This window comes from Mobula birostris, chromosome 25 (assembly GCF_030028105.1).
Source record: "Mobula birostris isolate sMobBir1 chromosome 25, sMobBir1.hap1, whole genome shotgun sequence".
Taxonomy (NCBI): Eukaryota; Metazoa; Chordata; class Chondrichthyes; order Myliobatiformes; family Myliobatidae; genus Mobula; species Mobula birostris.
The window spans coordinates 56,712,729-56,740,699 of NC_092394.1; the positions used below are offsets into that span (position 1 = coordinate 56,712,729).

At 42.3% G+C, this 27,971-nt stretch overlaps 1 protein-coding gene across 10 annotated transcripts in view; it reads left to right on the forward strand.

Moving 5' to 3' along the window:
* specc1la (sperm antigen with calponin homology and coiled-coil domains 1-like a) overlaps nucleotides 1–27,971 on the forward strand; it is a 267,927-nt gene that overhangs the window by 116,206 nt on the left and 123,750 nt on the right. For all 10 annotated transcript variants that reach the window (XM_072243781.1, XM_072243776.1, XM_072243777.1 and 7 more), the window contains one exon: nucleotides 23,511–23,601. In XM_072243781.1, the coding sequence (XP_072099882.1) occupies nucleotides 23,511–23,601 (91 nt within the window). The remainder of the gene's footprint in view (nucleotides 1–23,510; nucleotides 23,602–27,971) is intronic.

Below are 27,971 nucleotides of genomic sequence, written 5' to 3' on the forward strand. Positions count from 1 at the left end.
AGGGAGCGGCGTCTCAGAAAGGCAGCGTCCATTATTAAGGACCTCCAGCACCCAGGGCATGCCCTTTTCTCACTGTTAGCCAGCAGGTAGGAGGTACAGAAGCCTGAAGGTGCACACTCAGTGATTCAAGAACAGCTTCTTCCCCTCTGTCATCTGATTTCTAAATGGACATTGAACCCTTGGACACTACCTACATAGAACATAGAACAGTACAGCACAGTACAGGCCCTTCAGCCCACAATATTGTGCTGACCCTTAAACCCTGCCTCCCATATAACCCCCCACCTTAAATTCCTCCATATACTTGTCTAGTAATCTCTTAAATTTCACTACCTCACCTTTTTTAATATACAGTATTTCTGTTTTTTAGCATGTTTTTTAATCTATTCAATATATGTATACTGTAATTGATTTACTTATTATTTTTATTTTATTTATTATTTTTTTCTCTGCTATGTTATGTATTGCATTGTTATGTATTGCTGCTGCTAAGTTAACAAATTTCACGTCACATGCCAGTGATAATAAACCTGATTCTGATACTCCAAGTGAGACCTCACCAGTACTTTATAAAGCCTCAACATTACATCCTTGCTTTTATATTCTTGACCTCTTGAAATGAATGCCAACATCACATTTCTCCTCTTCACCGCAGACTCAACCTGCAAATTAACCTTTAGGGAATCCTGCACAAGGACACCTCAGATTTTTGAATTTTCTCTCCATTTAGAAAATAGTCTACCCTTTCATTTCTTCTACCAAAGTGATTGACCAAGCACTTAGCAACACTGCATTCCATCTGCCACATCTTTGCCCATTCTCCTAATCTGTCGAAGTCCTTCTCTAGTCCCTCTACTTCCTCAAAACTACCCGTCCTTCCACCTATCTTTGTATTGTCCACAAATTTGCCACAAGGTCATCAATTCCATTATGTAAGTCATTGACATATAACATAAAAAAAAAGCGGTCCCAACGCAGACCCCTGTGGAACACCAGTAGTCACTGGCATCCAGCCAGAAAAGGCTTCTTTTATTCCCACTCTTTGCTTCCTATCAATCAGCCACTGCTTTATCCTTGCTAGTATCTTTCCTGTAATACCATGGGCCCTTAACTTGTTAAGCAATCTTCTATGCCACCTTGTCCAAGGCCCTCTGAAAATACTGATACAGCATCCACTGATCATCCTTTCTTTATTCTGCTTGTTATTTCTTTAAAGAATTCTACCAGATTTAAAGGGCAAGATTTCCCCTTAAGGAAACCAAGCTGACTTTGGGACATTTTATCATGTGCCTCCAAGTACCCCGAAACCACATTGTTAACAATCGACTCCAATATTGTCCAATACACTGACTAACTGGCATATAATTTCCCTTCTGCCTCTCTCCCTTCTTGAAAAGTGGAGTGACATTTGCAATTTGCCATTCCTCCAGAATCATGGCAGAACCAGTTGATTCTTCAGAGATCATTAATAATTCCTCTACATTCTCTTCAGTCACCTCTTTCAGAACCCTGGGTGTACACCATCCGGTCCAGCTGATCTGTCTACCTTCAGACCTTTCCCTTTCCCAAGAACCTTCTCCCGAGTAATGGCAGCTTCACCCACTTCTGCCCCTGACACTCTCAAAATTTTGGCATACTACTAGTGTCTTGAACAGTGAAGACTGATGCAAAATACTTATTCAGTTCATCTGCCATTTCTTTGTCCCCCATTACACAAAATGCTGGAGGAAGTCAGCAGGCCAGACTGCATCTATTGAAATGAGTAAACAGTCGACGTTTTGGGCTGAGACCCTTCATTAGGACTGGGCCTCAGCCTGAAACATCGACTGTTTACTCTTTTCTATAGATGCTGCCTGGCTTGCTGAGTTCCTCCAGCACTTTGGGTATGTTGCTTAGATTTCCAGCATCTGCAGATTTCTCGTGTTTGAGATAGAACTTAGTGTGGGGAATTGCAAGCTCATGCACTTTGGAAGAAGGAATAAAGGTGTGGGCTATTTTCCAAATGGGGAGAAAATTTTAAAAATCAGAGGTGCAAGGGGTCTTGGGAGTTCTCATGCAGGATTTTCTAAAGGTTAACTTGCAGGTTGAGTTGGTGATAAGGAAGGCAAATAAAATGTTAGCATTCACTTCAAGAGGTCTAGAATAAAAGCAAGGATGTAATGCTGAGGCTTTATAAGGCATTGGTCAGACCACACTTGGAGTATTGTGAGCAGTTTTGAGCCACTTATCTTTCTTTCTTTTTAAATCTTTTTATTGAATAAGTATACAAAAAGGTAAGCCATATAGGCACTAATACACTGTTAGAACATAATAAAATTACAGGAAATATTAATACAAAAAAAATGATACAAACAATGTAATTTAAACATAACGTACCAAGGTAACATAATAGTATACTAATTTTTATATATATATCAATAGAGAAAAAGAAAAAAAAAACCCAAAAAAACCCACCGTGCAACTAAACTAAAAGCAAAGCAAAGCAATGGGCTAACTTGAAACCAAACAGAGTTAAAAAACTTAAAATCACGTCCTCAATCCCGACCTCCATAAAAAACAGTAAAAAAAAACAAGAAGGGTATATAGTACATTAAATGAAAATATTGAATAAAAGATCTCCAGGTCTGTTCAAATTTAAATGAGGAGTCATAAAGATTGCTTCTAATTTTCTCCAAATTCAAGCATAATATCGTCTGAGAAAACCAAAAAAAGGTAGTTGGAGCATTAAGCTCTTTCCAATGTTGTAAAATACATCTTTTCGCCATTAAAGTAAGAAATGCAATCATTCTACGGGCTGAAGGAGAAAGATTACTGGAAATTTTAGGTAGTCCAAAGATAGCAGTAATAGGGTGAGGAGAGATATCTATATTCAATACCTTGGAGATAATATTAAAAATGTCTCTCCAAAAAGTTTCCAGAGTAGGACAAGACCAAAACATATGAGTTAAAGAGGCTATCTGCCCCGCACATCTATCACAAAAAGGATTAATATGAGAATAAAAGTGAGCTAATTTATCTTTGGACATATGTGCTCTATGAACAACTTTAAATTGAATTAGGGAATGTTTAGCACAGATAGAGGAAGTATTGACTAATTGTAAAATCTGCCCCCAGTCATCCACAGAAATAATAGATCCCAATTCTTGTTCCCAATCTGACCTAATCTTATCAAATGGAGCTTTCCTAAGTTTCATAATAATATTATAAACAATAGCCGATGCACCTTTCTGACATGGATTAAGGTTAATTATAGTATCTAAAATGTATGTAGGAGGAAGCATTGGAAAAGAAACCACTTATCTAATAAAAGATGTACTGGCATTGGAGCGGGCCCGGAGGAGGTTCACAAAAATGGTTCTTGGAATGAAGGGTTAATGTATGAGGAACATTTGATGCCCCTGGGCCTGTATTCACGGGAATTTAGATGAATGGGGGGGGGGGGGGATCTCATTGAAACCTACTGAATGACGTAGAGAGTATAGGACCAGAGGGCACAGCCTCAGAATAGAGGGACATTCATTTAGAACAGAAATTTCTTCAGCAAGGGGTGGTGAATCAGTGGAATTCATTGCCACAGATGGTGTGCAAGCCAAGTCATTGGTAATGTTTAAGGCAGTGGTCCCCAACCGCTGGGCCATGAAGAAACGATATGATTTGGAGATATGAGTCAGCTGCACCTTTCCTCATTCTCTGTCACGCACTGTGTTGAGCTTGAAATAACCTACCAAATTATACCAGATAACACATAAAACCTAAAATAACACTAACATACAGTAAAAGCAGGAATGATATGATAAATACACAGCCTATATAAAGTAGAAATAATGGATGTACAGTGTAGTTTCACTTAACAGGATCGGGAAGCTTAAGCCAAAACCGATTTGTAGAAAAAAAATTGGCATGTACACGCATGCACACGTCATGTATGCACATGTCATGCATGCGCACAGAGGTGCCCGCGCAAGGCTTCATGGTCGTCCTTGGGGTAAACACAAGTGTCCCGTATTTGACTGCTACTTTTGTCCCTTATTTGGGAGTGAGAAAGCTGGCAACCTCCGCACCCCCCCCCCCCCCCCGGGTCAGCTGGTCCACAAGAATATTGCCAATATTAAACCGGTCCGAAAGGTTGAGGTAGTCAAGGTGTGAAAGGTTACAGGTAGAAGGTAGGGGAACAGTGTTGAGAGGGATAATATATCAGCCATGATGGACTGGCGGAGCAGACTTGATGGAGTGAAAGGCCTAGCTCTGCACCTATGTCTTATAGTCTAATTCTATCATCCAAATCATTGACATATAATGTGAAAAGAAGCAATCCCAATACCGACCCCACAGAACACCACTAGTCACCAGCAGCCAACCAGAAATAGGCCCCACTTTATTCCCATCCTTTGCCTCCTGCCAGTCAGCCAGTCTTCTATCCATGCTGGTATCTTTAAGGCAGGTGTCCCCAACCTTTTTTGCACTGTGGACCAGTTTAATATTGACAATATTCTTGTGGACCGGCCGATGGGTGGGGAGTGGGGTGTTAATCATGACCGGAATATAGGTGATAAGTCAACTATAAGTCACTTATAAGTGGCTAATAAACTCAATTTTGTTTCTAAAAGGGTTTAGCTAACGAATTTAATATTAAACACCACAACGCATATTTTCCTGGCATGAATATAATGATAAATCAATTATAAGTCACTTATAAGTCAATAGCATCATAACATTTTAAGTTAACGTTTGCATATTAAACAGGCAGCGCATATTTTCCTGGTATGAACATATAAAATCATTGCAACACGTCAATATCGCTGAATCAGTAGGAGCCCTGGGCTTGTTTTCCTGCAACAAGGCGGTCCCATCGAAGGGTGATGGGAGACAGCAATACTTGAAGGGGGTTCCTTATGTCCAGTCTATTCCGCTTGGCAGAGGTATGATGTTGGAAATGGAAGCAACGTTTTCAGTGCTTTCGTGGCTATCTCAGGATATTCAGCTTTGACTTTGATCCAGAATGCCGACAGAGATGTATGTCAAACATACTTTTCAGGCTGCTGTCATTTGCAAGCTGGAGGAGTTGAGCATCTTCCTGCGCTGACATGGATGATATGTGTGTAATGACCTTGTGTGTGTTCAAGTTCAACAGTGGGTGTGACAGGGAATGAGGAAAGATGCAGCTGACTGATTACGGGGTTACCAGATCGGCTTTTTCAGTGCCAAATCAGGCTTTCAGAAATCTGGCTTTTCCCCAATGTGATTGGCGTCAGAAAATTCATTTGGCTTTTGGGCTTTTCCCTGGCTTTTTTATATGCTAAAATTATCTGCACAAGAAGTACTTACCATCCTTTTTCTAAAACATTTTCCTTTAAGGAAAATGTTTTTTGGTCAGTTACATTTGGCAATATTTCTGCCACCAAGAGTCTAGGCAAGAAGGCGCCAACTGGCAGGTCGGCAACACAGTCACGTCGCGAAATCGTATCGTTTCCTCACACATGCTTTGCGGCCCGGTACCAGTCCACGGCCCAGTGGTTGGGGACCACTGCTTTAAGGACATCCTCCATGGTGTTGACTGGCTCTATGAACATACAGATGAGGCAGGTTCTGAACAGATCTGGCAGCTGAAATCTGGGCATCTGTGAGGCACCATGAACCATCAGAGATCACTATCACTACCTGTAACCTCATCACCCAGCATTGACATTGATCAATTGGTTTTCAGTACCGAATCGGTTTTCAACACTTTCTCCCCTCTTTTATTTGTAATCTTATACAATGCCCCAGTCACTGTTCCCTGGCACTCTTCACCCAAAGCTCATACTACTTCTTTCATTCCCACTCTCCTTCACCCTTGCCAACATTCACCCTCCTAGTTTCTACTTCCTGAGGACTCCCTGTTTTGTTTCTCCCATTCCCTGATACCCTCAGTTTCTGATATCCCAATGCACTTACTCCCTTGGTCATTCCTCCCTCACAATGTTGTCTCTTTCAATCATTCTTAGACCTCTTAAACACTGTTTCAATCACCTACTCTCTTCCAAACATCAATTCTTTTTTAGGCTGATTCTCTGCCAAGCTCTCTTTTCCTTAGTTAGTCTGTCATCTAACCAATCTTTCTGTCACTACTTCTAAACACTATGCACCCTTAGTCACCTCTAATCTTTAGACTAAAACATTGCATTTTATATAGTGGTGTTGAATTCAATTTACAGAAAATGCAGGAAATACTCAGAAATTCAGGGAGCACCTGTGCAGAGACAAACAAGTTAATGTTTCAGGTCAAAGACTTCTTATTAGAACAGTTCCCATGAAAGATCATTGACCTGAATGTTAGCTGCTTCTCTCCTTACAGGAGCTGTCTGACCTACTGAGTGTTAACAGCATTTTGTTTTTATTTCAGACTGCCAGCATCTACAGTTATTCACTTTTTTGAATTGTATAACTAAATAAGTCCTTCAGGTAAGTACAATAACTGTTCCTGGTGGTACAGGGGGATAGATTGTAGAGCTGCTACCTCACAGATCCAGAGATCTAGGATCAGTTGTGACCTCGGGTCTTGTCTGTGTGGAGCTTACAGGTTCTTCCTGTGAATGAGTGAGTTTTTTTTCCAGTGTTCCAGTTTCCTATCACATCCCAAAAACATACAGTCTGTAAATTTTCTCTAGTGTGTTAGTGAGTGGTAGAATCTGAGGTGTGTATGCAAGTAGGGTCATTATAAAGGGGAGAGGGGATATTAATGGACAAAATGGGACGAAGAGCCTGTTTCCATGTTCTATATCTCTTTAGCTCAATGAAATCAGTACGCAGTGCTAATTCTAGGAATTAAGCCAAGCATGTGGATGAAGTGTCAGTGGGAAATGACCATAACCTGGTAACTTTCACTGTAGTTATGAAAAGAAATAATAGTCGAGAACTTAAATGTTTGAATTGGGAGAAGGCTGTTTTCACCATCATGAGGAGCTCAGGGGGTCAGGCAGCATCTGTGGAGGAAGAGGGATGGTCAGCATTAGATCAAATGGGAAAGTACAGTTTGGACCTTTTCTCACTAGAACATATGAGGCTGAAGGTGATCCTTGTAAAGCTAAATCATTGGGGGCATAGATAAGGTTTGCATATTTTTCCCAGGATAGGTGAGTCTAAAACTAGAAACTATAGGTTTACTGTAAGAGGGGAGATATAAATGGGACCTGAGAAGCTATTGAGGATGGTGATGGGTATGTGGAATAAGTTACTGGCAGAAGCGTAAGAGGTGGGTATAATTAGAAAATTTAAAACTCATTTAGACTGTTCCATGGATAGGAAAGATTTAAAGGGGCATGGTCCAAATACAGGTGAATCGAAGAGGTACAGGTGCACAGTGTGGACAAGTTGAGCATCAGAGCATATTTCCACGCTGCATAATGCTATGAGTGTATCTTCAACACAATAATAAATTAATGGGAGATATGACTTTAGTCCACAACGCAATGAGTGTATCTTCAACGCAATAATAAACTAATGGGAGGTATGACTTTAGTCCATAACGCAATGAGTGTCGTCGTCGTGGCTGTCCCTCGAGGTCGAGGATGATGGTTTTCGATCTGAAGTGGCCCACAGAGTGAAGACACCGGTGCATGTATTTGTTTAACGTGTACTTGACGTTGCACTCCAAGAAGCACACGATACTTCACAAATCAACCAACTGATTCCAATAGCATGGGGACCACAACAATTGGAGCTGATGGATTTGTTGCAGCCTTCATCCGTCTTCACAGCCCTTGGGTTCGAAGTAACTTCGTCCATCTGTTCCACCGTTGAGGTCTTGGTTGGATTGTTCTTTGTCAGGGACCTCACCCTAGATCTTATCGCCATAGGTGACCCGACCAGGAGCATAGCTCCAGACTGCATTGCTCTCGGGATCACAGGACCACACAAGTTTCTCCACCACGACAAGGTGACAATCCACGGAGAAGTATCTTAATAAATTAACAAATTAATGGGAGGTGTGACTTTAGTCCATAATGCACTGAGTGTATCTTCAACACAATAATAGATTAATGGGAGGTGTGACTCTAGTACTAGCTGAAGATTCTGATCAAATGCTACCAGTAATTCCATGGGGTACTAAAGCATTTAATGCATCACTTACTTGGAAAAATAGTAAACAGTTAAAAGGGTAATGCTGAGGCCTTACAAGGAATTGGTCAGATCACAGTTGGAGTAGTGAGTGGTTTTGGGGCTCATATCTAAAAACAAAATGTGCTGGCATTGGAGAGGGTCAAGAGGAGGTGTGATTGATTTCAGTGATGAAAGGGTTAATGTATGACGAGTGTTTGCTGGCTCTGGGCCTGTACTTGCTGGAGTTCAGAAGAATGAGGGGGGATCTCATTGAAATCTATCAAATTTTAAAAGGCCTAGATAGAGTGGATGTGCAGAGGATATTTCCAGTAGTGGGAGAGTCTAGGATCAGAAATCACAGACTCAGAATATGGGTTTCCCCCGGCATCCGAAGGTAGAGCGTTCCTATGAAACGGTTCGTAAGCCAAAATGTTGTAAAGCAAAGAACCAATTATCATTTATTTATATGGGAAAATTTTGTGAGCGTTCGCAGACCCAAAAATAACCTACCAAATCATGCCAAATAACACATAAAACCTAAAATAACAGTAACACATAGTAAAAGCAGGAATGATATGATAAATACACAGCCTATATAAAGTAGAAATACTTTTCTACAATCATTACTGAACTGTTCTCTGTAGTGAAAATCTCACACAAGTGCCGTCGGCAGAAAATCTCATGCAAGCGCTGTTGGCAAAAACACAGCGCAAGCGCTCTCCAGTAACCTTTAAGCTACCAAGCTGCCAAATCATACCAAATAACACGTAAAAATACACAGCCGATATAAAGTAAAAATAATGTATGTACAGTGTAGTATCACTTACCGGAATCGGCAAGGCAGCGCCGAGCACACGGATGCTGGTGTGTTAGACTGAGTCGTCGCAGGTTGGGTGGTACAGTGGCCCCCACCCTCCAGGCTGCTGGCGATACATTGCCGCGAAGCATGCAGCAGTGCAGCGGTAGCCAGGAGGCACACAGCACATCTTTAAGAAAAAAGCCGAAACAAACATGCTAATTAATTAGGTGCCGCCCGGCACGTAATTGTTGGCCCAGATCAGTGCCGATTTCCGATTGCGTTGTCTCTGTTCTGGGCCAACAATTACGTGTCGGCGGCACCTAGTTAATTAGCATGTTTATTTTGGCTTTTTTCTTAAAGATGTGCTGTGTGCCTCGCGGCTACTGTTGCATTCTCCGTGAATCGGAATCTGTCCGTGGCCAGGGGGTTGGGGTGGTGGGACACTGGGGTGTCATCTCGTCGTCTGTTTCCATTAGAGCAAGCAGCTCATCTCCTATGACTGCTCGCCTCGATGTCGCAGGTCAAGGTTCGTCCTCTGCTGTGGCTGATGTGGAAGGCTTGCTTGACTGCTGAGCCTCACGCATTTTCCTATCACACAGTTCTTCGTAAGGACTCAAACCATCCTGCAAATATCCCCTAAGCCAACGTACCCTTTCAAAAATTAAAGTTGTACTTTATCATTACTCATTCGGTTTCGATTGTTATCCTTTTTTCTTGCAATTGCATCAGCTCTTCATCTGTCAGTTCTTGGTCATGGGATGCGAAAACCTCTTCAACATTATGTTCGTCAGCTTCCACAAGCCAAACTCACTTTGTCCTTACTTCGTTCACCACGATTGAAACGCTTACTTGTTTTACGCTAAGTGTAACACCCTTATGAGCTCTTTTAGGCTTTTCCGATACCATAGAACTCATCTTTCAAACGGCTGCTCACAGGCACATGTTAAAGCAATGCCATTCCGAATCCAGGGAGAGCGGCTGCTCGGGGCGCGTGCTGATTTTTTATCGTAACAGTGAAAACACCTTCTGAAAGCGAAAACAGGGTACTAATGTAGGTCTTTCGTAACAGTGAGGTTTCGTAAAGCGAACGTTCGAAAAGCGGGGGACACCTGTACAAGGCAGTCACTTTAGAATAGATGAGGAATTTCTTTAGGCAGAGGGTGGTGAATTCTTTGCCCTTGACAGCCGTGGAGGCCAAGTCATTGTGTGTATTTAAAGCAGAGGTTGATAGGTACTTGAATTGAAAATACACGTGGACTAAGATGTTAACTGTCCTGTGCTATCACCAGTGGGATCATCAGTTGATCTGTCACCTGTCTTCAGGAGTTTCGGCCTGCTTATGATCAAGATTCCCTCGAGGTGGTGAGCCAGCAGTGCTAAAGCACCACCTCCCACTGGTAAGCTTAAAAACTTGGCATCTGCCTCTATCAGAGTTGTTGGTGGCTTCCATCCAACAGATAGTCTACTCTTCAGGTGTCTATGCAACTACTGAAGGGTTTGCAAAAAATGGATACACTGTCCGACTATCTGCCCCTCTGGACAGACTTGGTCCACACTCATGCTGATCCTGTCTCGACTGCCTCAGCTACAACCCTGCTGGTTGACTTGATCTCTCTTCTAGTGAAGCCTCTCTTCAGAGGTTGATAGGTACTTAATTAGTGAGGGCGTCAAAGCTGAATGGGGTTCAGAGTTAGCGCATGATTAAATGACAGAGCAGACTCAGTGAACTGAATGGTGGAATTTCCCTCCTGCACAGTAAGGACAACGCTTCAAAACCAATATGTGAGCGTATTTGACAGGCAATCTACGTGCAGGAAAGTTTGTTTCAAGTTTGCTCAAACTTGGAAGTGCAGAAATTAATCATGAGAAGCTTATGATTATGAAGACATGTAGTCCTCTCTTATTGTCACTTAGTAATGCATGCATTAAGAAATGATACAATATTTCCTCTGGTGTGATATCACAAAACACAGGACAGACCAAGACTGAAAAAACTGACAAAAGCACATAATTATAGCATATAGTTACAAACAGTGTAACAATACCATAACTTGATGAAGAAGTCTGTGAGCACAGTAAAGTTCAAAGTCTCTCAAATGTCCCACATCTCACGCAGACCGGAGAAGGAAGAAAAACTCTCCCTGCCATGCCGACCACAATCCGACTCTGAGTCATCTGAAAACTTCGAGCTCTGATCAGCTCTCTGACACCGAGTACTGAGCACCATCTCTGTCCAAACGATTCAACCTCCTTCTTGGTCGCCAAAAGCAGGCAAGCCCGGGGATTTTGAGGCCTACCCTCCGAAAGATTCATGACCACACAGTAACGACAGCAGCGAACGGGCGTTTCAGAAATTTCTCCAGATGTTCCTCTGTGCTTTCACGTCCATTCTCCATCAAATCAGAATTGTCCATGACCCCTATTTAACAAATACAACATCATTTTTCACCGGAGAGCTGCACATGCGCGGCGCGCTGCCATCTTCTCCTCCCGCCTAAGTTAAGTTAAACAATAGAAAAGGTTTTGGAGAAAAACTTGGGCCTAATTGCATCACTTCATAATCTGATGCATGCAGTTTTCCCGGATGTTACTTAACGGTATTTACTTATCAATGGTTCTGTGAAAGTATAATTTTAGCACCAAAAATGATGCAGTGCGACATGAATTAAGACATCTTTTTGAAGCTTCCCATTCAACCTATAGAATATAACCCTATTAATAGTGTGACAGACATTGATGAGGCTGTAAAATTTTCCTGTTTAATTTTTAACCTCTATCACCACCTGGTGTGACATTATATAATCATGAACTAAAAGGAGCTCCAGTAATTTGGATGTACCAAAACTATGCAATAGCACAAGATTGTCAGTCAAAAAATTACTACCATATGTTGTAAAGACTCCAATCAAGACTGGTAATGCTGGTGGCAAAAGTGTCTTCATCCCTCCGATACCAATTATCCATCTAATCTACTGTGCCTTTTCAATACAAATAACTTCAGTTTCTTGTTCAACTTAGTTTTGCAATGAGTATTAAGATACGATATTCACTAAAATTTGTTAGCCTTAATCTCAAAACTCAGTGATCAACTATACACTCAGTGGACACTTCCAGGTTCGAAATGCTGTGCATTCAGAGTTGCCCTTCAGTGCACCCTTGGTGTAGACTGTGGTATTTGAGTTACCTTTGCCTTCCTGTCAACTGGAACCAGTCTGACCATTCTCCTCTGACCTCTCTCTAACAAGGTGCTTTTGCCCATAGAACTGCTGCTTGCAGTTCTGTTTTTGTTTGTTGTTGCACCATTCTCTAAACTCTAGAGACTGTTCTGTATGAAAATCCCAGGAGAACAGCGGTTTCTGAGATACTCGAACTACCCTGTTTGACAATCATTCCACAGTCATTCCATGGTCAAAGTCTCCTATCACATTTCTTTCCCTTTCTGATGTATGCATTATCGAGCAGGTGTACCTAATAAAGTGGCCAAAGAGTGTATATTATTTGACAAAGATAAAAATAATCTATACATTATCACTCTAGATTTAAAATCACAGAGTATAATGTATTTAATATGGAAATGAAGTAAATTTACACAATGTACATAATTCGTTAGAGAAATATATTAAATGTAATTTTTGTAAGCATTTTTATATTCATTGGTGTTTTTAATTGGTACCTTGTATTAATTTGCATAATTTAAATCCTGTAATTATTTTCTTCATAGAATAACTACTTTGATTTTATTTCATTTACAAAGTGCATTATAAATTGTGATTCCTTGGAATTAAGTGCAAACACAGCAATTGTTGGTCTAATATCTCAAGTAGCACCAGCAGCTATTTTAAATGTGTTATGAAGATAACATATTTTGATGAATGATACACCTAAGATCGGGTGTGCATTTAGCTCCTGATATACACTGATGATACTGAGTTTTATCCCATTATAAGACCCTTCAGTGAAATCCTTTGCAGTCTAAAAACATCAAATTGCTCCTTGCCCTTCTCTGACTAAGCCATAGAGTACAAATAACTGTTGGCAAATTGAATTTATTACTATTTCCACAAAACTTGACTTGATATGTGAGATCATCAGAATCCTTGTGGCATTGCACCATCTCCTTGGAGAACTACTCTGGCTGCCACCTCCCACTGGTGCTTCATTTCATCTCTTAGTGACTCAAAAGTAAGTTATTGGCTCTTCGCTAGTTCTTCCACAAGGATCTCATTTCAGGCATCAATGAAACAGAAGCCTATTCAACAGATGCTGGAAATCCAGAGCTACACACATAAAATGCTAGAGGAACTCAGCAAGTCAGGCAGCATCTATGGAGTGAATAAACTGAAGATGTTTATTTGGGGTTTTATTAAAGGCCTTGGCCCAAAGCCTCGACTTGTTTATTCCTCTCCATGGATGCTACCTGATCTGCAGAGTTCCTGAAGCACTTTGAGCTTGTTGGGCTGTTCTCATTGCTGTGCAATGACTTCAAAAAGTTTTTGCATCTGCAGGCCACCTCTGCTACAGAAGTTAACATAGAACATAGAAATCTACAGCAGATTACAGGCCCTTTGGCCCACAATGTTATGCCAACCATGTAACCTACTCTAGAAACTACCTAGAATTACCCTACCACATAGCCCTCTATTTTTCTGAGCTCCATATACCTATCTAAGAGGCTCTTAAAACATGCTACTGTATCTGTCTCCACCACCATCGCTAGCAGTACATTCCACGACACACTACTCTCTATATGAAAAACATAGCCCTGACATCTCCTCTGTACCTACTTCCAAGCATCTTAAATCTATGCCCCTTCCTATTAGCTTTCTCATCCTTGGGAAAAAGCCTCTGGCTATCCACGGGATCAATGCCTTGCATCATCTTATACACCTCTATCAGGTCACCCCTCATCCTCCATTGCTCCAAGGAGAAAAGGCCGAGTTCACTCAACCTATTCTCATAAGGCATGCTCTCCAATCCAGGCAACATCCTCGTAAATCTCCTCTGCACTCTGTCTATAGTATCCACATCCTTGCTGTAGTGAGGAGACCAGAGCTGAACACAGTATTCCAAGTGGGTCTGACCAAGGTCTTGTATAGCTGTAACATTACCTCACGGGTCTTGAACTCAATCCCATGGTTGATGAATGCCACCATACCATACGGCTTCTTAACAACACTGTCAACCTACGCAGCAGCTTTGACTGTCCTATGGACACGAACTCCAAGATCCTTTGATTCTCCACACTGCCAAGAGACTTACCATTAATACTATATTCTGTCTTCAAATTTGACCTACCAAAATGAACCACTTCACACTTATCTGGGTTGAACTCCATCTGCCACTTTTCCGCCTAGTTATGCATCCTATCAGTAACCTCTGTAACACACATAAAAGTTGCTGGTGAATGCAGCAGGCCAGGCAGCATCTCTAGGAAGGGGTACAGTCGATGTTTCGGGCGGAGACCCTTCGTCAGGACTAACTGAAAGAAGAGCTAGTAAGAGATTTGAGAGGGAGAGGGGGAGATCCTAAATGATAGGAGAAGACAGGAGGGGGAGGGATGGAGCCAAGAGCTGGACAGATGATTGGCAAAAGGGTATGAGAGGATCATGGGACAGGAGGCCCAGGGAGAAAGAAAAGGGGGAGGGGGGAAAAACCAGAAGATGGGCAAGGGGTATAGTGAGGGAGATAGAGGGAGAAAAAGGAGAGAGAGAAAAAGAATATGTGTATATAAATAAATAACGGATGGGGTACGAGGGGGAGGTGGGGCATTAGCAGAAGTTTGAGAAGTCAATGTTCATGCCATCAGGTTCGAGGCTACCCAGACGGAACCTCTGTATCCTGCTGTAACCTCTGACAATCCTCCAAACTATCCACAACACCCCCAACCTTAGTGTCATCAGCGAACTTACTAACCCACCCTTCTACTTCTTCATCCAGGTCATTTATAAAAATCACAAAGAGGAGGGGTCCCAGAGCAGATCTCTGTGGAACACCACTGGTCATTGACCTATGTAGAATACGAGCCATCTACAACCACCCTTTGCCTTCTGTGGGCAAGCCAGTTCTGGATCTTCAAAGCAAGGTCTCCTTGGGTCCCCTGCCTCCTCACTTTCTGAATGAGCCTTGTATATGAACCTTATCAATGCCTTACTGAACTCCATATACACTACATCCATGGCTCTACCTTCATCAATGTGTTTTGTTACTTCCTCAAAGAATTCAGTTGGGCTGGTAAGGCATAACCTGACTTTAACAAAGCCATGCTGACTATCCTTAATCAGATAATGTCTCTCCTAATGCTCATAAATCCTGCCTCTCAGGATCTCTAACAACTTGCCCACCACTGAAGTAAGACTCATTGGTCTATAGTTTCCTGGGTTATCTCCTCCCTTTCTCGAACAAGGGAACAATATTTGCAACCTTCCGGTACTTCTGCTGTCCCTATTGGTGATGCAAAAATCATCACCAGAGGCTCAGCAATCTCCTCCCTTACTTCCCACAGTAGCCTGGGGTTTATCTTATCCGGTCCCGGCGACTTATCTCACTTAATACTTTTCAAAAGCTCCAACACATCCTCTTTTTTAATGTCCATATGCTCAGTGGTTTCAGACCACTGTAAGTCACCCCCACACTTGCAAAAGGTACTTTTCCCAGGTGAATACTGAAGCAAAGTATTCATTAAGTACCTCTGGTACCTCCTCCAACTCAGTGCACATTTTTCCACTGTCGCACCTGATTGGTCCTATTCTCACACAGCCCATCCTCTTGCTCTTCACGTACTTGTAGAATGCCTTGGTATTTTCCTTAATCCTACTCACCAAGGCCTCCTCGCGGCCGCTTCTAGCTCTTCTAGTTTCATTCTTAAGCTCCTTCCTGGCAACCTTGTAATTTTCTAGAACTCTATCAGTACCTATTTTCTTGAACCTTTCATAAGCTTTTCTTTTCCTCTTAACTGGATTTTCGACATTCTTTGTACACCATGGTATTTTTTACCCTACCATCCTTCCCCTGCCTCAATGGAACATACCATGCAAATGTTCCCTGAACGTTTACCACATTTCTGCACTGTATTTCCTTAAGAACGTCTGCTCCCAATTTATGTTCACAAGTTCCTGCCTAATAGCATCATATTTCCCCCTACCCCAAATCTAAACCCCTTGCTCTAAGGAGATGCCAGTTAATATTAGGAAAGTTAAAATCACCCATCACAACAACCTTATAATTGCACCATTCGAGAATCTGCCTCCCTATCTGCTCCTTGATGTCCTTGTTACTATTGGGGGGGGGGGGGGCGGGGGCATCTATAAAACCACCCAGTAGAGTTATCACCTCCTTGCTGTTTCTGACTTCCACCCACACTGACCCAGTAGAAAATCCCTCCATGACTTCCTCCTTTTCTGCAGCTGGGACACTATCCCTGATTAGCAAAGCCACGCTCCCACCTCCCTCCCTGTCCTTCTTAAAACATCTGAAGCCCAGCACATTCAGCAGCCATTCCTGCCTCTGAGACATCCAACTCTCTGTAATGGCCACAACGTCATAGTTCCACGTTGATCCACGCTCTAAGTTCATCTGCCTGGTTTCTGATACTCCTTGCATTAAAATAGACACATCTCAACCCCTCAGGCTGAGTGCATCTTTGCTCTATCATCTGCCTATCCTTCCTCACAAAATCCCTGCAAGCTGTCTGTATTTGTATGCCAAACGCCCCTTCCTCTGCCTCCTCACTTCGGTTCCCACCCCACCCCCCACTAATCTAGTTTAAATCCTCCCCACCAGGATATTGGTACCTCTCGGATTTAAGTGCAACCTCTCCTTTTAGTACAGCTCACACCTGCCCCAGAAGAGGTCCCAGCGATCCACAGATCTGAATCCCTTCCCCTTGTTCCAATCCTTCAGCCGTGCATTTATCTGCCTCCTCATTCTGTTCCTATATTCACTGTCACGTGGCACAGTCAGTAATCCCATGATTACTACCTGCTCAGCTTCCTTCCTAACTTCCTGTATTCTGTTTTTAGGACCTCCACCCTTTTTCTACTGATGTCATTGGTACTAATATGTATCACAACCTCTTGTTGCTCATCCTGTGTTTTCAGGATATTGTGGATGTGTTCAGAAACACCATGAACCCTGGCACCTGGGAGGAAAACTTCCATCCATGTTTCTTTTTCGCACTCTCAGAATCGCCTGTCTATAGGGCCCTCTACTACTGCGGCCATCCTCTTCTGTTCCCTACCCTTCTGAGCCGCAGGGCCAGAGTCAATGCCAGAGACATGGCCACTGTTACTTCCCCCAGATAGGTTGCCTACCCCAGGGGTCCCCAACCTTTTTTGCACTGCGGACCGGTTTAATATTGACGATATTCTTGCAGACCTGCCAACAGGCATGGGGGGGGGGGGTGGTGTTCAAGTTCAATAGTGTGTGACAGGGAATGAGGAAAGGTGCAGTTGACTCATAGTGTATCATATCATTTCCTCGCAGCCCGGTAGCACATCTTTGCGGCCTGGTGGTTGGGGACCACTGGTTTACCCCAACAGTACTCAAAATGGAATATTTATTGTAAAGGGGACGGCCACAAGGGTGCTCTCCACTACCTTCCCTCTCCTGACAGTCACATGCTTCTCTGTTGCCTGTAGCTCTGATGTGACTACCTGCCTGTAGCTCCTATCAATCACTTTCCCTGACAAGCCGAAGGTCATCGAGCTGCAGCTCCAGCTCCCTAACTCAATCTCTAAGGAGCTGCAGCTTGATGAACCTGGCACAGATATGGCCATCAGGGAGGCTGGAAGTCTCCCGGATATCCCACATCTGACACCCAGAACAGAAAACTGGCCTTGCAGTCATACCCACTATTCCTATGTTAGAGGAAAAGAGAGAGATGAAAATAACTTACCTCCTTACCTTGCCTAGGCCCGTCCTCGTCAAAGCCCTACTACTCTGACTCACGCTACATTGACAACCGCTCTGCTAGGTTTCCCTTTATCCTGGAACTACCTCAGTGGCCTTGCGTGATAACAAGCTACTGCGTCTGCATGCTTCTCCCCATCGAATATATCATACTGATCAGTTTCAACAGATGCATACTAATGATCAAAACAGTGTTTGGCTGCTCTGAGATGCGCTTACCTCACACAAGATGTGTGCATGGAAAACATGCATTTATACCACTGGAACAACTGACTCAAGTTCTCTGCTCAATTCATTTTAACAAAACATTTTCAATCAGTTACAGCTAGTGTGCCACTTTGCAGTGCAGCTGTGTGAGGCCCTTGTGTTAAGGACTATTTACTTTCAGTGAAGTGTTAAATTGAGACCTTTTGATCTCTCAGGTAGGTAGATGTAGAAATTTCTGTGGCACAAATTCAAAGATTGAGATTGTTATCCTGACTAGTACTTAAACCTCAATTTAATATTTCTGGAAGCTTGCTCTCCTATATTTTATAATGTTCTGACATTTCCATGATAGTTGCATTTCAAGGTACTTCATTGGCCTATTTTGTTTTGCATTACACTATCATCGGCAGCTCAAAAGTGGGATATTAAGATTATGTGGATTAATCGCTGATTAGAACGTTGATCATTCAATGCGAATGTGGAAGGCGAGGAGTGTTCAGCGCTGACTACCTATCTCTCGCTGCTGCCAGATAAGGTGTCTAGTGGGTGACCGCCTGTAGCTCAAATCTACCAGATAAGATGCCTGTGAGTGACGGCCTGTCTCCCTCACTGCACTGCCTCTTAGTTCGAGTGGTCTCCCTGATGGTCGTTGGAGGATGGATGCTACTGTAGTTCTGTGATTTATGCATTGGACTGGACTCTTTCAGTTTTATTAGATTAGATTCAACTTTGTCATTGTGCCAAGTACAGATACAAAGCCAATGAAATGCAGTTAGCATCTAACCAGAAGTACAAAGAATAGTGTTATTTACAAGATAACTGCGAATAAAAAGTAAGCGCTACAGCGCCCAAATGTAAAAGTACTGAGACAGTACAATATGGGTGCAATACTGCTTAGTGCTGTGATGTGAAGTTCAGCAGGGTCACAGCCTCGGAAGAAGCTCTTCCTGTGCCTGCTGGTGCAGGAGCGGAGGCTCCTGTAGCGCCTACTGGATGGGAGGAGAGTTAAAAAGTTCATGGTTAGAGTGAGATGCATCCTTAATAATGCTTTTCGCCCTGCCCAGGCAGCGTTTATGGTAGATGTTCTCAATGATGGGCAGTTGGGTGCCGATAATCCACTGGGCAGTTTTCACCACACGCTGGAGTGCTTTGTGGTCCGATACGGGACAATTGCCATACCACACTGAGCTGCAGTTGTTTTCACTTGTTCTTTCTTCTTCTTGTCAGAGCGACTTTATTTTTTGTGTTTTGATGTTCTTTCAGTTCACCCAATTTGTTTTTCTACTGGGGGGGTATGTAATTTGGGGTGATTTGTAAGTGCTTTTTTGTGTGGGTTTTTCTGCTGGGGGGGTTGATGTTTTTCTTTGAACTCCATTTTTTTCTTTATTTCATGGCTATCTAGAGAAGATGAATTTCAAGAGTTGTATACTGCATGCATACTTTGATAATAAGTGAACCTTTGAACCTTTTATAGTCCAGTCTAGGGCATCAAAGGTGATTTACAGAGAAGTAAAGAAGTTGCCAGTACAGTGAAGCTGCAAAATAGGACTAACCAGTGTGTGCTAACCTGCAAAAGCAGAATGCTCCCAAAATCAACAATGTCAGTTTATATCAAAGCTCCACATTTCTTCTACATCTAGTCATGAAAGAAACCATAATCGTACACCATGGGAACAAGCCATTCAGCCTACCTCATCCAAGTCAACTGCATTAACTCCATGAACCAACATTTGGCTATGGAACTACCATCCCTTAGTGAATCAAGCGTGCAGTAGTTTTTAAATACACTCAGCAACTTGACTTCAATAACTCCATCAGGCAGTGCATTCTAGATACTTACCATTGTCTGCCTGAAGAAGGTCCAGCTCATATCATTCCATAGTGTCAGAGCACAAAATAGACCCTTCCGCCAACCTGTCCACACCAGCCAAGTTGCCTAACAGAGCTAGTTCCATATGCATATCCCTCTAAATCTTGCTTATCTGTGTAACTGTTAAATGCCTTTTAAATGTAGTAACTCTGCCCACCTCTACCACTTCCTCTGGCAGCCTGTTCCATGTACCCACCACCCTCTGTATGAAAAGGTTGCCTGTCAGGAACCTTTTAAACTCCTTCCCCTCTCACTTTAAACTTCTCCTCTCATTTTGGATTCCCCTATTCTGAGAAAAAGACTTTGCCTAAACACCCTATTTATGCCCTTTATGATTTTATAAACCGCTAAGTTCTCCCCAAAGTCTCCTACACTACAGCAAAAAAGTCCTAGCCTATCCAGCCTTTCCTTATAAGCCGAGACCTCCAATCCTGATAGCATCATGGTGAACCTTTATTGCGCCCTCTCCAGTTTGACATTCTTCCTATAGCAGAGCCATCAAAACCATACCATCCTCTAGTTTTATCTACAGGGCTGAGGTCCAGCACCTGGCCACATGGTGTGCCGTCAGCAACCTGGCCCTTAACACCCAGAAGACCAAGGAGATCGTTGTGGACTTCAGGCATGCTAGGAGCCACGCTCATGTCCCCATCTACATCAACGGAGCTGTAGTGGAGTGTGTATCAAGCTTCAAATTCCTTGGTGTCCACATTTCCGAGGATCTTACCTGGTCCCTGAACTCCTCCATCCTGATCAAAAAGACGCAACAGTGCCTTTATTTCCCGTGGAGCATCAAGAAAGCTCACCTCTGTCCCAGGATACTGATGGACTTTTACCGCTGTACGATTGAGAGCATACTCATCAACTGCATCTCAATGTGGTATGGCAATTGTCCCGTATCAGACCGCAAAGCACTCCAGCGTGTGGTGAAAACTGCCCAGCTGATTATCGGCACCCAACTGCCCACCATTGAGAACATCTACCATAAACGCCGCCTGGGCAGGGCAAAAAGCATTATCAAGGATGCATCTCACCCTAACCGTGGAGTTTTTACTCTCCTCCCATCCAGTAGACGCTACAGGAGCCTCCGCTCCTGCACCAGCAGGCAGAGGAAGAGCTTCTTCCCTGAGGCTGTGACACTGCTGAACCTCACATCACAGCACTAAGCAGTATTGCATCCGTATTGTACTGTCTCAATACTTTTATATTTGTGTGTTGTAGCACTTTTTATTTGTAGTTATTTTGTAAATAACACTATTCTTTGCATTTCTGGTCAGATGCTAACTGCATTTCATTGGCTTTGTATCTGTACTCGGCACAATGACAATAAAGTTGAATCTAATCTAATCTAATAGCAGGAACAATTTCTCGTAGTTTATCCTGTCTTGACTGATACGACAGAGAAACCTGTGTAGGTGCGTTTTTAAAATGAAAGGGTGGTTGCACTGGGGCATTTCTACTCCTTTGACCTCCAAAGTCCGTGTCCAATGGTAAGAGTGGTCGTCACAACTGAGGTCTTCTTTGATTGCCGTGGTAAACGTGACTTCTTCTGTGCTTTGTCATGTCCATCGCTTTCCAGAAGGCATTGCAGAACAGCCTTCCTGGCCATTGGATCTCACTATTGATCTCATTTGCCCAGTCGGCCATAGCTGACTTTGCATGCTAAGACAGGCACATACCTCCCTGGGGTATGAGGCCCACCTGCTACTCTCACCTGGTTTAGTACCAGGATGTGGCCACTGCTGGCATGCAAGTAATGACTTGGAACCACAGGTGAGAACTGAGTGTCTGGTTGGGACCAAATGTGAGTGAGTCGTCCCATAACGGACCAGATAAGCCACTTCAGGCACCCCATACCCCATCTATATTCTTCATAGATTTATATATTTCAGTCATGTCCCCTCATAAACTTCTCACACTAGGGAAAACAAACCTGGCTTCTCCAGTCTCTCCTCATAACTGAGCTACTCCATCCCAGGCAACGTTCTAGTAAAATGAAGATACGAGAGACTGCAGATCTGGAGAAACAGGCTGCTGGAAGAACTCAGTGAACTGTAGGGGGAAAGGAGTTCTCTGTTTTCGGTGAAATCTGTGCATCAGGACTGATGAATCACCTTTTCATCATCTTCTGTGCTATCACATCTTTCCTATACTGTGCTGGCCAGAACTCCACAACAGTCCTCCAGCTGAGGTCTGATCGTTGGAGCATAACTTCCCTAACTTCTGTCTTCGATGGCCAAACTAATGAAGGCAAGTATCTTGTCTACAGTTGTCTACTGGCAAAATAAAACTATATTTTAAATTTTTATTTATATAAGTGTATTTTTTCACAGTAGCTATAATGTATTTGTATTCACAAAGCATCAGGAAGCATCTTGGGATGTTACACAGCACTGTACGCATGCCCTAAATGCAAGTAGTTGTGGCTTAACCATGATTCCCCAACCACAACATATTCCAGCTGCTACCATCCAGGATACGGTACTGCGGCATCAAAGCCAGGACCAACAGGCTCTGGGACAGGTTCTTCCACCAGGCCATCAGACTGATTAACTCACGCTGATTTAAGAGTACTGTATATTACATTGACTGTTCTATTTATTATAAATTGCTATGATTGCACTTGTACCTTTAGACGGAGATGTAACGTGAAGATTTTTACTCATGTATGTGAAAAATGTAAGAAATAAAGTCAATTCAATTAAATTCATCAGTTGCTGCTTGCCGTGAAACGCCAGTAACATAAAGCTCCCATCAATTTAGAGGAATATTCTCAGTATATGTAACATTTCATTGGGGAAGATATCAACTGAGGTGGTGTTGTCTGAAAACATTCCATTATTTCATTTCTTTACAATCCTCTATTTCCTGTTTGTTTAATTTTTTAAATTTATTGCGATACAGCATGGAGTAGGCCTTCCAGCCTATTGAGCTGCACCACCCAGCAATCTCTGGATTTGCTGTTAGCCTATCACCTATTGAAAGATCAAAGACCTTGATAGAGTAGATGTGGAGAGGATGTTTCCTATGGTGGGAGAGTGTTAAGAACAGAGGACACAACCTCTGAATAGAGGGGTGTTAGTTTAGAAAGGAGATGAGCAATTTATTTAACCAGGGAGTGGTGAATCTGTGGAATTTTTGCCACAGGCAGCTGTGGAGGTCAGGTCTGTATGTATATTTGAGGCAGAGATTGATAGATTCTTTATTGGTCAGGGCATGAAGGGTTATGGGGAAGAAGGCAGGAGATTGGACCTGGCAAGCAAAATGAATCAGCCATGATGAAATGGCGGAGCAGACCCAATGGGCCAGATGGCTTTTTCTACTCCTATCTCTTATGGTATTATGGTCTAATCACGGGATAATTTACAATGACCATTTAACCTACCAACCGGTACGTCTTTGGTCTGTGGGAGTAAACCCACGCAGTAACAGGGAGAACGTAGAAACTTCTTACAGGCAGCGGCGGGAATTGAACCCTTCATGATAATTCTTTTTATAAACAGTAAATTTTAAAGTTCACAAACTGCTATTTAATTGAAGTTATTAGTACAGAAACGACTGAAATAGGCTTTGAATCCAGTGTAGTTGAGATGTTATGTATTTAGAATTACACAGTAACAGTTTTTAAATGTGTATTTTTGCTCACAGAGACATTCTATCAGTGGGCCAATATCAGCACCAAAATCTCTGTCCGCACTGACAGATAAAAGATCGAGTTACACTGAGATTTCAGTTCCAGGTGAGTCTATTCCATCATTCAAGCTGCTTGATATTTAGTCCTCAATTAATATGTAAAGACATTTCTACAACAATCAGCTGAGAAATAGTTTGTTTTTGAGTCTCAGTGACTTCTGTAATGCCTTAGCAACCAAGGAGATGTGGTGCACCTCGATCACAATTATAGAATCATAGCCTCATGCACCATGGAAACAAGCCTTTGACCCACCATGAAGTATCTATCTACACTTACATTATTTAGCAGCATTTGGTCTGTAGTTTTCTACGCCCTGGTAATTGAAGTGCTCATTTAGATCATTTTAATGTTGAGAGAATACCTGCCTCTTTACCTTCTCATTCATACGTTCCAAAGGGCAATTACATTCTGCACTTTGGAATATACTACATGAGAAAGTAAGGAGGTGGGTACTTTGGGTAAAACCTTTTTATTCAGATGCACTCTATTTCACTCCATTCCAGACAATATCTTGGTGAACTTCCCTGCACACTCTCCAATGCAACCATATGTTTCCTTTGGTCTGGCAATCTAATCTACACATAGAGGGATACAGCATGGAAAGGGGCCTTTCTGTCCACCAAGTCCATGCCAATCTTAACCACTCATTTACACTACTAAATTCTATTTTTTCATACTTCCTATGTGCTATCAACTTCATAGGATGGTCCAGCACAGGAATAGAGTATTCTGCTAGGAGTGTTTTGCCAAATTAATTCAAATAATGATACCTTTACCTCTTCTGCCTGCATATCCCACCATTTTCTGAACATTCATGTATCTACTTAAGAGCCTCTGAAACATCTCTATCATATCTGCCGTCATCCCTGGCAACACATTCCAGGCACCCACCACAAACTTCACTCAGATTCTGCCACTCACCTACGCATTAGAGGCAATTTACTGCAGCCAGTTAACCAACCATTCCACATGTCTTTGAGATGGGTGGGGGGGAGGAAACCAGAACACTTGGAGACCCAGAAAAAGGAAGGAGGTCCTGAAAACAGAATACAAGGAGATAGGAAGGAAGCTGAGAAGCAGGACCACAAGGGTAGTTATCTTGGGATTGCTGCTTGTGCCACGTGACAGTGAGGATAGGAATAGAGTGAGGTGGTAAACAAATGCATGGCTGAAGAATTGGAGTGAGGGGCAGGGATTCAGATTTTTGGATCATTAGGACCTCACCTGGGGCAGATGTGACCTGTACAAAAGGGATGGGTTGCACTTGAATCTGAGGGGGGCCAATATTCTTGCGGGCAGGTTTACTAGAGCTGTTGGGGGTGGCTTAATCTAATATGGCAGGGGGATGAGAATCAGTATGATAGAGCTCAGGATAAGCCAGCAGGTTTACAAGTAGATGATGGATGTAACAGAAATGTAAGGAAGGACAAGCCATGATTAGGTCCAAGTGCAGACAGAGCGAAGAGTTGAGTTGTACCACAGAGGCAAAATTCAAAAGGACGAAAATGCTGTATTTAAATACACGTAGCATTCAGGATAAGTTAGACGAAATCATGGAGCAATTAGAGATTGGTTGGTAAGACGTGAGCATCACTGAGTATTGGCTGAAAGAAGGCCATAGTTGAGAGCTTAACATCAGTCTGTGGAAAACACAAGTAGTGTACCAGAGGTCTGTGAGTGTCAGGGAGCAGGATTTAGTGCCATTGGTATTACAAAGGAAAAAGTGCTAGGCAAACTCAAAGGTCCTAAGGTGAATGAGTCCCCTGGACCAGATGGACAACATCCCAGACTCCTGAGAGAGGTTGCTGAAGAGATAGTGGATGCATTGGTCATGATCTTTCAAGAATCATTTGATTCTGGCATGGTCCCAGAGGACTTGAAGATTGCAAATGTCACCCGACTCTTTAAGAAGGGAGAAAGGCAAAGGAAAATAAATTGTAGGCCAATTGACCTGGCCTCAGTGGTTGAGAATGTGTTGGAGACTTATTATTAAGACTATAAGACATGGGAGCAGGATTAGGCCATTTGGCCCATCGAGTCTGCTGATCCTTTTCTCTTTCCCCCCTCTCAGCCCCACTCCCCGGCCTTCTGCCCATAACCTTTGATGCCATGACCAATCAAGAACCTGTCAAGCTCTGCTTTAACTATCCCTAATGACCTGTCTTTCACAGCTGCCTGTGGTAATAAATTCCACATACCATCTTCTGACTAAAGAAATTTCTCCGCATCTCTGTTTTAAATGAACGCTCCTCTATCCTAAGGCCGTGCCCTCTTATTTTAGACTCCCCACCATAGGAAACATCCTTTCCAAATCTACTCTATCTTGGCCTATCAGCATTCGAAAGGTTTCAGTGAGATCCTCCCTTATCGCTCTAAGTTCCAGAGAGTACAGACCCAGAGCTTTCAAATATTCCTCGTGTGATAACCTTTTCATTCCCAGAACCATCCCCAATGCCAGCATACCTTTTCTTCGATGAAGACCCCGAAACTGTTCATAATACTCAAGGCGAGGCCTCACCAGTGCCTTATAAAGCCTCAGCATCACATCCTTGCTCTTGTGTTCTAGACCTCTTGAAATGGATGCTAACATTGCATTTGCCTTCCTCATTACTGACTCACCCTCCTACTGATTAACCAATGCTCTAACCATGCCAGTAACTTTCCTAAAATACCATGGGCTCTTAACTTGGTAAGCAACCTCATGTGTGTCACATTGTCAAAGGGTTTCTGAAAGTCCAACATTCACTGCATCTCCTTTATCTATCCAAAGTGTAATCTCCTCAGAGAATTCCAACAGGCAAGTTCTCGGCCCGAAACGTCGACTGTACCTCTTCCTATAGATGCTGCCTGGCCTGCTGCGTTCGCCAGCATTTTGTTTGTGTCAGTCCTGACGAAGGGTCTCGGCTGGAAACATGGACTGTACCTCTTCCTATAGATGCTGCCTAGCCTGCTGCGTTCACCAGCAACTTTTATGTGTGTTTGACTATGTTCTATCTTGTCCTGTGTCATCAAGTACTCCATAACCTCATCCTTAACGATTGACTCCAACATCTTCCCAACCACTGAGGTCAGGCTAACTGGTCTATATTTTCTGCTGTCTTCCTCCTTTCTTAAAGAGTGGGTGAGATTTCAGGGTACTTGGAGACTTAATGATAAAATAAATCAAAGTCAGCATGGTTTCTGTCTAGGGAAATCTTGCTTGACAAATCGGTTAGAGTTCTTCGAGAAAATAACAAGCAGGGTGGACAAAGGAGAGGCAGTGGATGTCATTTACTTGGATTTTAAGAAGGCATTTGATAAGGTGCCTCACTTGAGGCTGCTTAATAAGATAAAATCCTTTCTTTTCAAATCTTTTTATTGTTATACAAAAGAAATGACAGGAGTACATTAAAGTAACAACACTTACAATGTCTCAAAAACGACATTATCTTAAAGATTGAAAAAAATTTTGTGATAACAAAAAAAACCTACTAAGCAGAGAAAGTGGGGGGGAGGAAAAATCAATTAGATGTACAACCATGGAGCCATGTGTCATACAAAAAGCATCTAAAAATAAACATCAAACCACCAGCAAGAAAAAAATATATACCAAAAAATTTACAATTAGATCGTGGAAAGAATCTCTCAATTAGCTCAAATGATAATAACAAGCAAATGAGCCCCATCTTTTCTTAAAATCAAATAAAGGTTCAAAAGTTCGACTTCTAATTTTCTCCAAACTAAGACATAGCATCACTTGAGAGAACCATTGTGACAAAGTGGGAGCTGATATATCCTTCCACTTCAACAAAATGGCCCTCCTAGCTATCAATGTAACAAATGCAATAACATGTTGGTTAGACACAGAAATACCATTAATATTTTGAGGAATTATTCCAAAAAGCACAGTTAATTTATTAGGTTGTAGATTAATTTTAAGTGCTTTAGAAATTGTTGAAAAAACTGCCTTCCAGAACTGTTCCAATATAGAACAAGACGAAAATATATGTGTCAGTGTAGCTATCTCAGTTTTACATCTATCACAATAACTATCAACATTAGAAAATATTTTAGGAAGTCTCTCCTTCGTCAAGTGATAACGATGTACAATTTTAAATTGAATCAGTGAATGACTAGCACAAATTGAAGAAGAGTTAACCAACTTCAAAATCCGCATCTAATCCTCGGTCATAAAAGTCAAATTGAGTTCCTTTTCCCAATCCTGTTTAATCTTAGATAAAGGACGCTTATCCCATTGTAATAATAAATTATAAATTCTTCCAAAAGAACCCTTGATCGAAGGGTTCATACTCATAATAGTATCTAACAGGTCAGCCTCCAATATGTAAGGAAAATTACTTAAATATTTTTGTAAAAAATATTTAACTTGAAGGTATTGCAGAAAGTGTGAGTATGAAAGGGAATATATATCAGTT